This window comes from Astatotilapia calliptera, chromosome 7 (genome assembly GCF_964374335.1).
Source record: "Astatotilapia calliptera chromosome 7, fAstCal68.1, whole genome shotgun sequence".
Classification (NCBI taxonomy): domain Eukaryota; kingdom Metazoa; phylum Chordata; class Actinopteri; order Cichliformes; family Cichlidae; genus Astatotilapia; species Astatotilapia calliptera.
Genome location: NC_137428.1, coordinates 31978418 through 31992327, shown reverse-complemented (window position 1 = coordinate 31992327; position 13910 = coordinate 31978418). Strand labels below are relative to the sequence as shown.

Sequence of the window (13910 nt, the reverse complement as noted above, 5' to 3'; positions counted from 1 at the left end):
GTTCAGAGAGGTGTACTGTTTTCCCTCCTTGTAAATCTCACATTTGATGATGGACCACAGGTTCTCAATGGGGTTCAGATCAGGTGAACAAGGAGGCCATGTCATTAGTTTTTCTTCTTTTATACCCTTTCTTGCCAGCCACGCTGTGGAGTACTTGGACTCGTGTGATGGAGCATTGTCCTGCATGAAAATCATGTTTTTCTTGAAGGATGCAGACTTCTTCCTGTACCACTGCTTGAAGAAGGTGTCTTCCAGAAACTGGCAGTAGGACTGGGAGTTGAGCTTGACTCCATCCTCAACCTGAAAAGTCCCCACAAGCTCATCTTTGATGATACCAGCCCAAACCAGTACTCCACCTTGCTGGCGTCTGAGTCGGACTGGAGCTCTCTGCCCTTTACCAATCCAGCCACGGGCCCATCCATCTGGCCCATCAAGACTCACTCTCATTTCATCAGTCCATAAAACCTTAGAAAAATCAGTCTTGAGATATTTCTTGGCCCAGTCTTGACGTTTCAGCTTGTGTGTCTTGTTCAAGGATGGAATAAAGTTTTGTGATATTTTCAACATTGTCAAAATATTTAACCCATCTGTCTTTGTGCCATGTATAATTAAGTAAGTGAGTGTTTGCATGTGTTTGTGTCTGCACATGTGAGTGTTTATCTACCCTCAGTTCTGCATGTGTGTTTTGCGTGCATGTGTCTTTGTGGGAGTGCAGGGTTCACTGCCATAATCTGGCCTCTATTATTTCCTTATTTTTGTTCCCATAGACCAAAGATACTTAATTAGAATTTAAGGAGGTCTGGATAGAGAAAGTTTCCTCAAACAATAGTCCACAATATGCTAAATTTCCTTATAGATTATAATTCAATGCAGTATATTACAAATAGCCTAACACTTGTCTGTAAACAGGCAACAACTGGCTGTGAAGCAAAAGAAAGAAATTACAATTCACCATTGTTGAATTAGTGTTTCCTATTTATTTTCAATGAACTGGACGGTACTTTCATAATAAAATATTCTTTTTGCAAGTAAAGCAAGCAAGGTTTACATTCAAAATTTAAAAATAGCTTTTCAAGAAGTTGTCTTTAAATAAAGGGCTTATTTAAAGAAAAAAAACATGAAAAAGTGTAGTTTGAGTTTCCCCTTTTCTTCTATCTATCAGGATTAAAATAACCCTACCATAAATACGACAAAGGTTGCACAGAGTAAAATAGAAATGGTGTGATAAATATGTAGTATAGGTATGGGTGCATAAAGAAATGCATCTGTGGTCCACCTATTCGTTACCTAGGCCATAGACCCATGTTCTTTTTCTAATAAAAGATTATTTCTGTAAGGAAAAAAAACAGAGGATAAAAGTTGTGGAAAATAATGGAAAAGTAAAAAACATGTACCATACTTACCATTCATGCCATTACATTGCCATGTGAGCATTAAGAAAAGTCTTAAGATAAGAAAGAGAGCATGGTGGTGGTTAAAAAACTGTTGCTGTATCTTACACTTGGATAAAGCAATACATATTAATATTAGCAGTTCATACTATAGGATAGGATAGTCCTAAGTAAACATTTATACAAATGCATCATGCAAAATTTCTTTTAAGTAACTAAATGATAATCTGAGAAACTGCATAGTTAGAGAGTGTACAGGAACAACCTCTCATACATAACTCTGTACTTTATTAGGCTCACCTAGGACGTACGAGGGTGGATTCCCTTTTCCCCTTAGTACCGAATTAATTGGTGGCATAGATTCAACAAGACGACTGAAGCATTCCTCAGAGATTTTGTTCTACATTCATGTGACAGCATCACACAGTTGCTGCTTATTTGTCAGCTTCACATCCATGAAGCATATCTCCCATTCCACCACATCCAAATGGTGCTCCTTTGGATTGGGGTCTGGTGATAGTGGAGCCCATTCGAACTGTCATGTTCAGGAAACCAGTGTGAGATAGTGAGAGATTGGTGACATGGTGTGTTATCTTGCTGGAAGCAGAAATCAGGAGATTTGGATATTGTGGTCACAAATGCATAGATAAGGTCAGCAAGAATACTGAGGTAGGCTGTGGTGCTTAGATGATGTCCATTTGGTCCTACTGGGTCCAAAATGTGCCAAGAAAACAGTCTCCACATTATAATATCACCAGCATCAGCCTGAAGTGTTGATATTACGCATAGATGGATGTTGTTTACTCCACATTCTGACCTCACTGTCTAAATGCCTTCAGAAATTGATACTATTAAATTCGGTTCTTTCGGATTCTTTATGGCCAAAAGGACAAGGCTCAAAGTAGTCTTTTTACTTTAAAAATGATCTTTAACATATCCTGGATATGGAGACCTTTGCACACAACACACACCCCAAGGTCTGAAGCACAAACGGAAGCCTAGGTATTTATATACTTGCTCTCTAGTGTGCATCGAACAGCCTAATTGGTTTCACTTTCACTTGATTCTAGCTGCAAAAGCATGCAATTTCCTGTCAGGACTTTTGGCACAGAGTGTACTCAGAGTTAGGCCTTTCTTATATAAAGCAATGTAATCAGCATATAAACATTTGAGATGATAAATTTAAACCTCAACAATACTCATTGGACCAGGCAACGTTCTTCCAATCCTTTGGCGTCCAACTTTGGTGAATGTGTGTGAATTGTAGCATCAGTTTCCTCGTCTTAGTTGACAGGCTTCTAAGTTCGCCATGTTTTGCATCCTGAGGTGCTCTTCTGTATACCTGGGTTCTAATTAGAGATGGCACGATACCACTTTTTTATGTCCGATACCGATATCATAAATTTGGATATCTGCCGATACCGATATGAATCCGATATAGTGTTTTTTGTTGTTTTTTTTGCCTGTCCCGTTTGGCTCTTTTGCCATCAGAATTGTTGTCTAAAGGCAAAGAAAGATGCCCAACGGATTTACTTTACCAGATTGACCATCCCAGCCTTGCCGTAATGGTCCATTTGATTCACCTTTTATTGTTTATTTTATTTTCACTTACTGAATATGGGACAGACTTGACTGGAAGAGGGACGGGGGAGAAGGGCAAAAACCAAAAACCAACAGAATGAGCAGAAAAAAAAAAGAAGAAAAAAAAAATGCATATATCAATCACCTGGGTCACCTGCTGAGAAAGAAAAAAGAAAACAAGCAGAAGAGAATATATAGTGATATAGTGTTTTTTAATCAACAAAACTGTTTTTTTTAAATATCTTGCTGCATTTTGTATAAGTTCATACTCAAGTTTAAAACAACAACTACACTAAAGCTATTCTGTTATACCTGTATGCAAAAAAAAATATTTCATAGTTCAGCAATACTGATCAATCTAATAAACTTAAACCTACACCATCCTCCCTATTCTGGTATTTTAAAGAGTACTTAGCGTAAATATTAAGCAACCTAACTAATAGGGTTCCAACTCCCAGCAACAACAAAAATAAATAAATAAAAAATAGGGAACCACCCCTCACGCTCCACCTCATGATGCTTAATCGACGTAATCAACCTTAATTTGATGCAGTATGAAAAAAAAATGCACAGAAATCAATTATTTTTCAAGAAATATTAAATAGATTCAACATCTTTCTTCAACAAAATTGCAGACTGCACAGATGGTACCTTCCCAAAGGAAAAAGTACTATAGCTTACTAGGGTATATATATTAGACTTAATAGTCACTATATACAGTAATTGACTTCTATTCATTTTACATCAAATTAAAACTTTGGGTGTAAGATTCGGATAATTATTTATTAAAAGCTAGACATTTTAAATGAGAATAAGAAAGAAAAGTATGTCTTTGTGCCCCCTTTTCCCTGTTAATGCCCTATCGGCCCCCCTGGCTAAACTTTGCTAGATCCGCCCCTGCACGGTTACCAGCCTCAGCTACGTAGAAAAAGATCCTCGAGTAGAAAGTAATATTAAATACATTCTAACAACAGCTGATCAAGCTTAAACGTGCTGCTGCTGTTTATCTGCTGGTTTCCTCTTTCTGGTGCAAAGTGGGCCAAAAACAAACCAGAGAGACGGACTCGGACAGAAAAGCCGATCAGCTGATCATTAAGCAGTTTCATGATTGAAGTAGCAGCAAGAAGAGGCAGTCGCTCCATATATCGTTTGTTAAGCTTAACGCAGGAATGCTTTACATTCAGAGATGGACTTACACACTTGCTTTACTTCTCTCGGGATAACTTTGTCGGAGATGAAATGCCGGGTTGCTAGCGAAGCTCCACATGCTATCCAGACCACCGACAGGTCCCGCATGCCACAGCCGCTCTATCACGTGATGCATACTGCTCCGACGTGCTAACGTTCTGAGGTGAGTTACGGCGTGTTGCAAGTTTTGTGAGGTGCTTTCGTGATATTTAATGGATCGGATTACATTTTTTATTTTTCTCTGATATCCGATCCAGTAATTTAGGTCAGTATCGGACCGATACCGATACGTAATATTGGATCGGTCCATCTCTAGTTCTAATATGTGATTATTTTGCTCAAAGCAGTCTGGCCATTCTCTTCTGACCTCTGCCATCAGTGAAATATTTTTGCCCAGAGAACTGACACTCCATGGGTATTTTCTCTTTTTCAGACCATTCCCTATAAACCCTGAAGATGATTGTGTGGGAAAGTCCCAGTAGAGCAGCAGTTTCATAAATACTCAGACCAGGCCAGTATTTCAGAAACTGTATTTATGGGAGTGCAGGCCCATCTGGCAACAACCATGTCATGTTCAAATTCTCTTAAATCACCTTTCTTTCTCAGTTTGAAGTTTAGCTAGTTCTCATGTCTGTATGTCTAAATGCCTTAAGACATTTGATTGGCTAATTAGATATTTGTGTTGAGAGTCAGTTGAAGTAAAATTGCAGATCAGTCTTTATAAACCCCTTGAAGCAATACATTTTTAATATGTTGTTCATGAGCAATGACACAGTTAATCCATTGTGCGCTGCTGTTTCTAATAATTGCTTTGAGTTACGTAAATCTTGAGAATCATTCCACAAACTAAAAATGTCTCCCCTAAAGCTCTTTATCAGGTTTGACAGCAAAACGATTCCTTTAAAGGTTTATTTACTGCATTCTAGTGACACATGAGCCATTAACTAACTAATAGGAAAATGTGTCATTTATGAAACTGTTGCAATAGTAGTTTGTCATTGCAATAGCCACACACATCTTAACACATTTCTATGTACTTACTTATTTTTATAAGACAATGAGCGTGCCAAAGTAGTTTTCCTACGTTTCCATACACTTTCCAGGCCTGCTTCAGAGCTGTGTTTATTTACCTTCTTCCAGTGACTTTCCATTCTCCAGCCTCTTTTCCCTCCATGTGGCATTTTTAAGTAGTGACAGGGCAAAAAAAAAGAAAGAAGAAAAAAGAATCACATGTTGCTTCCATAAACAAAACTCTGGTTTACCCTCTGTAAACCTGGCATGGTAGTAACACTGTACACTGTGGCTATGGTAAACCAGCCATATTCTTTTGGGGTAAAGAGGAAATTCTGCAATAAATATAAGTAATGAAGGTAATTATATACTCTAGGATTCAGGAAGGAAATTAAAGAATTTGAGGGTTAACCTCGAAGGCCATAAAATCACAAAACGGCATTCCTTTCTCATTTTGAGTGGAAATAAAACAAATTTCCTTTACATATATGCACATATAGTGTTTTATTATATATTTTTCACTGGACGTGATCAGATTTTTTCATTTATTATTGTGATGGATTTTGCCCTACTACGACAATAACATATTGTGGATTGTGGTTAAGATAGATTGGATGCATAATAAATGTTTACATCAACACTGACACAGTAAGACAGTAAAAACAGAAAATACAGTCGCAGTCATAATGTTAGAGTCAAGGTTTTTTTTTTCTCTTGTTTTTCAGACTGGAAATTCTAAATGCTTCCTCTGAGCATTTTTTGTGCTGAGTCTGGTCCTGCTCCGAGTAAGATGTTTCACTGAGAGACAAATAGTTGAAATAGTTTCTCTGCTGGGCAATGAACTGCTTGAGAAATTTATCCAACTCTGGAGAGTCCGCTTGCATAGTTAGGAAGTGAGGTCAAGCTCCGCTGCAGCTGCCGCCTGCACAACACTAACAGATAACAGACCTTCCTGTCAATACTCTCTCGCTTTTGCTCTCGCTCTCTCTCTGTCAACTCTGCTCATTTCTCATCAAGACTCTTTGTTTTACCAAGTGGAAAGTCCTATAGTTGTCGTATAGTTAGGACAAATATTGTCTGATGACTGAATTCACAGCACTTGACATGCACGAGTAATGTCAGTGACCCTTTCCACTGCACTAACATATTTCATCTACTCGGGGAAGTGTCCACTTTAATGAACAAAGTGCATAGCTGATTTATTATTTATATTTAATATTTATCACAGTCATTCAAATCCCTTAAATCTAAGTTATTTTTCATCAATTTTTAATGAGGTTTTTGACCTTATTAACCTTTCTTTACTTACATTTGGTCATAAAGAGATATTGGTACTTTGTTTTCTTGACTAATGGTGGTGTGCTTCATAAGTGATGCTAATGTGGTTGTAGAGTGATTGTTATTTGTTTCAACAGATACACAAAAAACATTTGAGAAAAAGGACAGGAAGGCTATCAGTGAGGGTTACGTGTGCTCATTATAGAGAGGCACTAAAACAACGCCATAGTGCAGTGTCTACCACTGTTGCCTCACATTAAGGAGGTATCTGGTTCAAACATCCTAGTGAGCTGGGGCCTCATTTGCTTGTGAGAGAGTGTACTGTGTTAGAGGACTATTATACTTCGCGAATGGCACTGTACGACAAAAACAGTGTCATAGGGTTGCGCACCTCTCAGTTTTTGTAACCTTCCATGCTCAGCCACTGCTGCTGCCAGTTTGTAGAGGGAAACGAATGTGTGACTGCGCTGGTTTTTACCACCATTGTATTGATATCAGTATAGAAGCCCTGAGGGAGATGTTACGACAGTATAAAAAAAACAAAACAGGACTTTGTGACAAAAGCTTCTTCTGCTATACCAGCACTAATGATTAGGGTTTGCATAAGTGGCAACACCTATAACTCTTGGAAATAATGTAGTTGATATCGCCACATTAACAGCAGAAATAGATGTGTGATGACCTCAGTGGTGGTCTAAAAGCAATCAATGCGTCAAATTTAATGGGGTCCCTGGCCCTGTGATTGGAAAAGGAAATATCTATCTGATTCAAACACAGGATGTTGCATTGTTAGTGGATTGATAGTGTTTTGTTAGAATTATGAGAGGTGGTAGGATGAATTCTAATGTAGCACCAAAAGGACCCATTTCCAAGTTGCCTGTATTGACTCGTTATTATTCAAGTGTAAGTTAGCAAAAGCCCAAACCAAGTAATCAGTTCCCAAATGTTGCTCATGAGTCACGACCGTTACTTACATGAATCTTGCATACTTCGATCAAAAACTGCTATGTGCTACAATTTTAAAATCCTAAAACAAACACAAATTACTTTGTAAATTCATGGTGTCATCATATGATGAATCTTAGTGTCATCATCTGTGGAACTAAACACTCAGTTGACGTGACCCACTTCCAGAAAATGGAAGAAGTCAGCTTGATTCATGTGAAGAGACGAGTAAATAAAATAAATAGTATTGAATTGTTCAGTCTAAGGCAAAAAGGTTTCTTTCATACATATCACAAAATTACACGTTAGCTCCAAGTATGTAAGTATTATACTTATGACAATTTTAAAATAGAAACAGTTATGATGTGGATTACTTTTAAGGTTTAGATTCCATTATGAGGTGGCTGTTACTCCGGAGTTAGTGGGTGGTTCAATCCCTAGCTCCCCCAACCTTTATGTCGAAGTACCCTTGGGCAAAATACTGAACCCCAAGTATCCACTGATGCATCAAAGTGTGAGTGTATGAATTTTAATGTAAAAGTGAAATAGAAAGAAAGGACTTATATGAATGTGTGTTAGTGAATGAATGAGGCTTATATAAAAAAGAGTGCTTTGAATACTCTGAGTAGAAAAGCATTATTAATTAAGAACAGTACCAGTCCAGTTACCATTTATGTAGCGCAGTGTATGAAAGGATGGAGTAGGCTTCGGTTTTCTGATGGGCGTGTCAATTACCTCAACTAATATGTACAATTTGTGTTTTTTTAGGTGCGTTCATCATTTGCTGGACCCCTGGTTTGGTCATCCTCCTCCTTGATGTTTTCTGCGCTAGCTGCAATGTCTTGACCTACGAAAAGTTCTTCCTGCTACTCGCCGAGTTCAACTCTGCCATGAATCCCATCATCTACTCCTACCGTGACAAGGAGATGAGCGCAACCTTCAGGCAGATCTTGTGCTGCCAGAGGCAGGAGAATGTGAATGGGACGGCAGCAGAGGGATCCGACCGATCTGCATCTTCCATCAATCACACGGTGCTGACTGGCAGCACCATGCACCACCATCACCACCACAATGAACATTCGGTGGTATAAAAAAAAAAGAAAGAAAAAAAAGCCCAGTGTCTTGGATATGAATCCATCTTGAAGGGATTATTCTCTACAGGAGATACAGACTGAGAGAAGGTAAATGAGTGTATGTGAAGAAGAATATGGCAACTAGAATGAAAGCTGAAAAGACTCAAGCTTTCTGAAGACAGAGCTGAAGAGAACTCTGATAGGCTGTTATTATTTTGTTTGTTAATTTCCATTTGTGTTAAATGTGTTGTCACAGGTAAAGATGATATGAACTATTTAAAATCTGTGAAGTAGAGTATTGCCAGTATAGTCCATCCTCTTTATCCAATCTTCCTAACTTTATGCCTGGTAGGTTTGTACTATTACTCGTCTAGAGCCCCATCATTATGAAAAGTATCAAACTTAACACCCTACATTTATGTTATTGTTGGTTGCTGACTCACCTGATCCCAGATTTACAACATAGTGTTTTTGATTTTCATCTCCATTTGTCGGGCAGAAGCTTTAACTTTAAATGGATGTGGTGTAGGCTCAAAGCAGGATATTGTTACCAATGTTATATATATTTCAAAAGATTTCATCCAAAATGAAATCCTGCCTATATTCACTTGTTTTCCATGTTTTGCAATCTACCAAAACCCTGTGACACTGTTTCATCCATGAATTCAACACAGTATTTTAATAACCTCAAACATTATCATTTTCTGCTGTAGAGTTGTCATCTATTGTTTAGCAACAAGTAAGTTACAAAGTACAACCAGGTTTGTTTGTTTTTTTTTCATTCTATTCTACCTATCCTCTTTTATGAACACGCTCTTGTGAATCCATTAAATCAGGTTTTTGCTTCCATTCAGTTTAAATAAAGTAAGGATCCAATGTTTGCTACAAATCCTGGATTGTTTACTCCCTCTAAGGATTTAAAGGCAGGCTGTTCCAGGGAAAAGAGTAAGAGGAGGACAGTTATGTGAAGGCAGGATGAGAGTCATGTTTGGTGCACTTTCAGAGTCTCGGGAGGGAAAAGGGGGAATTGTGGAAGTGAATGTGAAAGTATCACCTGAGTTAGTACCAGATTGCTTTGTGGTACCTTGAGAATGGGTTATTTAACAGAACAACTTAAAATTAAAAAAGAAAATCAAACCTTTTGACTCAAAACCCTTCTCCCACTCTATTTTTACCAATTTTCATGAACTAACGATGATACGTGAGCATTTACCTACCTCACTTCTGGTGTAGCCATGCTAGCCACTGTGTCAGGCAGGGCTCTAGGCACAACAATGCTATGACTATGCTGTTGGGATGGCTAATGACTCACAACATAACCTTGATTAGCAGCAAACTGTGCAGTTTGTTGTGTCAAATTCTTCAAAGGTGTACACTTTTAAGGCAGTTTGTAAATTGTCAGTGGTACACAGTGAAAGTTAGCCAAAAGCAGTGCTCTTCAGTTTAGTTTAGTTTTTGTGTTTTTCACCTCCATTAGAAAAAACACATTTTTTAAACAAAAAAATAAAGAATTTGAATTAATTGTTTAGAGAATTCTTGAACTAAAACCCCACAGACACAGAAATGCATTAAGCCTTAGCAAATGTGCAGTTGTTTAACAAAATCTCAATGACCAGCATAGATGTTTACTTGCTGTAACACTGGTATCAGTGATATGAAGTAAGCAGATATCCAACCAAAACATGTTTTATTTTGTGTCTCTGTCAGAGAGATAGTTGACGCTTACATTTAAAGTATTATTGGTAGCTTATTTTGATTTTTATGACAGCAATGACAAATTAAAGTCTATTCTTATCTTCCCGCCTTAGGGTGCCTTTATAACTGACTCACTTATGAGTCAGTGCAGTTCGAATGGTGTAATATTTCCACAAGTGCTCTCATTAACTTGCAATTTTGTGCCAGCTGAAATCCAGCATGGCAATGCTATGATGCACATTGTTAAAAATTGCAAACTGAATGTTTTAAATCAAAACACATTTTGGCCAAAATACATAGACAAACCTCCCAAAAACTGACAGCAAAGTGAGAATCACTGCCAAAAGTACAGTCAAACGTTTTCCAGGAAACCAGATGTTTTTCAGGAATTTCAGCTGCAGAGCTAACATTAAGTCACCAGGTATCTTTGCCCAGATGTTTGGCCTATTAATCAGGCAATTTATGTTGTGATATACAGACAAAAAAAAATTTCACCATCACTCTGCAACACTTGCATACATTTTTGATGCATGTGTGAGATAAAGCACTGTGCCCTAGGGCACCTCAGTCATCACTTTTATTAGTCATTTCCTTCCTGTGCCAGTGCTTTTTTTAATCCCTAGCAGTACTTCTACTTGAGACAAAATGAGAGAAATATTCTAAGGAACCAATCCCCCATAGCAAACGTGTTGCATTAAATTTGTCCAGCTTTCACACTTTAATGTCATAAAAATCTTGACCAGATTTTGTCAATATATGGCTCTGGACCCAACACTCCATATTTGAAATTCACTGTAACATTTCTTTTAAGTATTAATTTAGGTTATTATATCAAACCAACTAAACATTCAGTGTCTTTGTTTACTAGTGTGTCAGTCTTTGTGTGTACAATATGTATATATAAAATATATTATGCAAAGTTAATCACCAAAGGGAAACATGTTTTGTGTCTGTAAATTTCACTGTGTTATACTCTGTCCAGATGTACTGTAGGGTTGTTTGTATGGTTTTTTTAAATGCCATTTGTATTGTGATCCTAAATAATGACTTTCCCATAAACACTATTACAGCAACATTAACTTGTTTGTGATGCAAAATTCAATATCTATGAGTGCAGTGCTTTTCAGTTCCTGTCCATAAAAAGTCAATTAACAGCAGAAAAGCAGTGATTCGCCCTCTTCTGGTTGAAAGTTTTAAGCTTAGAACATGTCCAATCATACCCAAATGTGTTTAGCCGCAACCACACCCATCAGTGCTGTCTGTATGCACTTGTACAACACTGCAGTAGTGAGAAGAGTAAAAAAAAAAGAGCGGTGTTATGTTACTTTTCAAGCTTGCTAATACACCAGTCCTGCATATGTTTCAGAAGGACAGAGTGTAGGATTTAGTGGCATCTAGAGGTCAAGTCAAAGCATGCAGCTAACACAGCTTGTGGCTAACAACCTACCAAATTAAAAGTTGTTAGCCAATGTAGAAATGCAAGTATCAGTATGGATACAATGCCTGCCCTCTTTTATGCCAGTGTTTAGTTATATGTATGGAGAGAGAGAGAGGGAGAGAGAGCTACAGATGTCAACAACAGGCCTCCTGAAACTGCCCAGAAAATGGTGTGATGACTTTTATCTCCTTAGATTATAACGTCATGGCCATTTTACCCTGATTGCTTCTTATTTTGTCTGAATGATGTGTGCTGTGTTTGCTGTGGCCTTCAACTGATGCTGCTTGACACAAACACTGTGTGATGCAGTTCAGAAACATTCTGTAATACCAAAAAAAACTGATGTGTTTAATAAAAAACAAAACAAATAACAAAGCTGTAGATCTGAACATTTTGTTTTTCCAAAGTGAAACATAACATTAAAATGATGTTGAAGGTTTCCAGGCAAAGAAAAAAACAAAACATGCACCACATGTTTTATATTTTTAAGTAATGGTGAAAAAAATCTATGTGATTTCCATATTATCTGTACTTCAGAGTCCAATATTAATAAATGTCCAACCACAGTCATGGTGTTGATACAATAAAAACATCAGCCTGACTCCAGGTGAAAGTGTGTGAAAGTTATCTATATGAAATGAAGGACCTATGTAAAAAACACACAAACAAAACAAAGACTCTGTCATGGTTGTTCTGTTTGATTTCATGCCAATATTTGTGCTTTTGTCCAAACAGAATGGGGAACACAGAAAGACACAGGCTTTTATTGTTGTTGTTGTTGTCATTTTTTTCCCAGGCCATTAAATAGTTTGTGGAAAATGAGCCTGCTAACATAGTTTGGGCAGCCTTAACTGTTACCAGAAATTTTTGTGCGACTGTGTATTTATTGTTGGAGGAGGAACACATTTCCTCTCAATGCTGTCTGTGTGCGACTGTTTTACATAGTGAGAAAATGCTGAATGAATAAGTTCCCGAACCTTACACAGTCTCCTGAGGCAGTGTTTCTGGACTTGGCTCATATTCGGCAGACAGTGTTGACAACAATTCATTAGACACATGTGATGCCATACTTGAAGTCATCTTAGATGATTTTGGAATGTAAAATGTGTATTAGACAGGCACATTTATTTATAGTATATGCGTATACATTAGGTTGTATAATCATGAAAGATATATTTGGGACGAGCTGAATAGGGGAAGGGACTGATAAGCATATGCTTCCTCCTTCTGCTTTTTATTTCCTCATTAATAGGATGGCTTTCAGCGATTTCATGTTTATTTTTGTTATATGTATTTACAATCATTACTCATATTTTCAAAATAAAGATTCGATTGACTGATTGATAGATTGATTGATAAATGGAACAGGTTTTCTCATTTTTAATAATGTTATAACGATGTAGAACTACCATTAAACTCTTATGACTACTTTATGCTCTGTCTAGTCTATACTGGCCTTTGGTGTCTGTAGGCTGATTAATTTGGAATACAAAAGTTAGTGATTATCTGGTGAATATATGGAAAACAATTTATTTAATTTGTGACAAAATATTCGACTGACACAATGCCAATTCCCAGTCTAAAACCATCTCTTGTGTGTTTCCACCAAAAACCAATTTGCCTCAGTGGCTAGAAGATATGATATATGAGAAACTAACCAGATGTAGCCCACAGATTCTGTTCAGCATGATTTGCCACAACTTCTGAAAGAAAGACATCATTAAAGAACTAGCATTTTACCAGCACTGGTGCAGCGTTGGTGGAAAAGAGGTCAAATTTGCATCTTTAGTGTAGCACAATTAATGCACCATGTGCACGTGGTTACAGGTGCAAAGCAGAGACAACTGGAGCTGAACCACTAATATGGTATTTCTGTATGTTTACTTACACTGTAAGAGTGGTCAGGGTCTGTGTCATGTGTGACATAAAGTATGCAGCAGTCCTTGCAACAGCAAAGAGATGTTTCCATGGAAAACAACATTGTCTCCCCTTCTGTGTGTGTGTCTGTGTGTGAGAGTGCATTTGCTCTGTTATGTTTATTGTTCCACAGCTTTGGAGTGGTAGCCTCCAGTTGACTGATATACGTCTGTTCACGTCCTGTTGCTGCCCGAAAAGGCCAATCAGGGCCAGTGTGGCCACGCAGGAAGTTCTCTGTACAGTTGCTGAGTGAGGGGGGATGTAACATCTTAGTCACAAAGTCAATATAGACACTTTCCATAGTTCCTCCCATGGTTTGCTGAGTGAAAAATTAGTCCCATTAGTCAAATGTCCTACTGCCTGTTTGGATAATGACTTTAATGGATAGAGTTG

The 13910-nt window shown here is 37.7% G+C and overlaps 1 protein-coding gene across 1 annotated transcript in view; it reads left to right on the top strand.

The window, feature by feature from the left end:
* lpar1 (lysophosphatidic acid receptor 1) overlaps positions 1-11975 on the top strand; it is a 43047-nt gene extending 31072 nt beyond the window's left edge. Inside the window, exon 3 of the mRNA XM_026174246.2 lies at positions 8163-11975. Coding sequence (XP_026030031.1) covers positions 8163-8485 — 323 coding nt within the window. The 3' untranslated portion in view covers positions 8486-11975. The remainder of the gene's footprint in view (positions 1-8162) is intronic.
* Positions 11976-13910: the final 1935 nt, after the last annotated feature.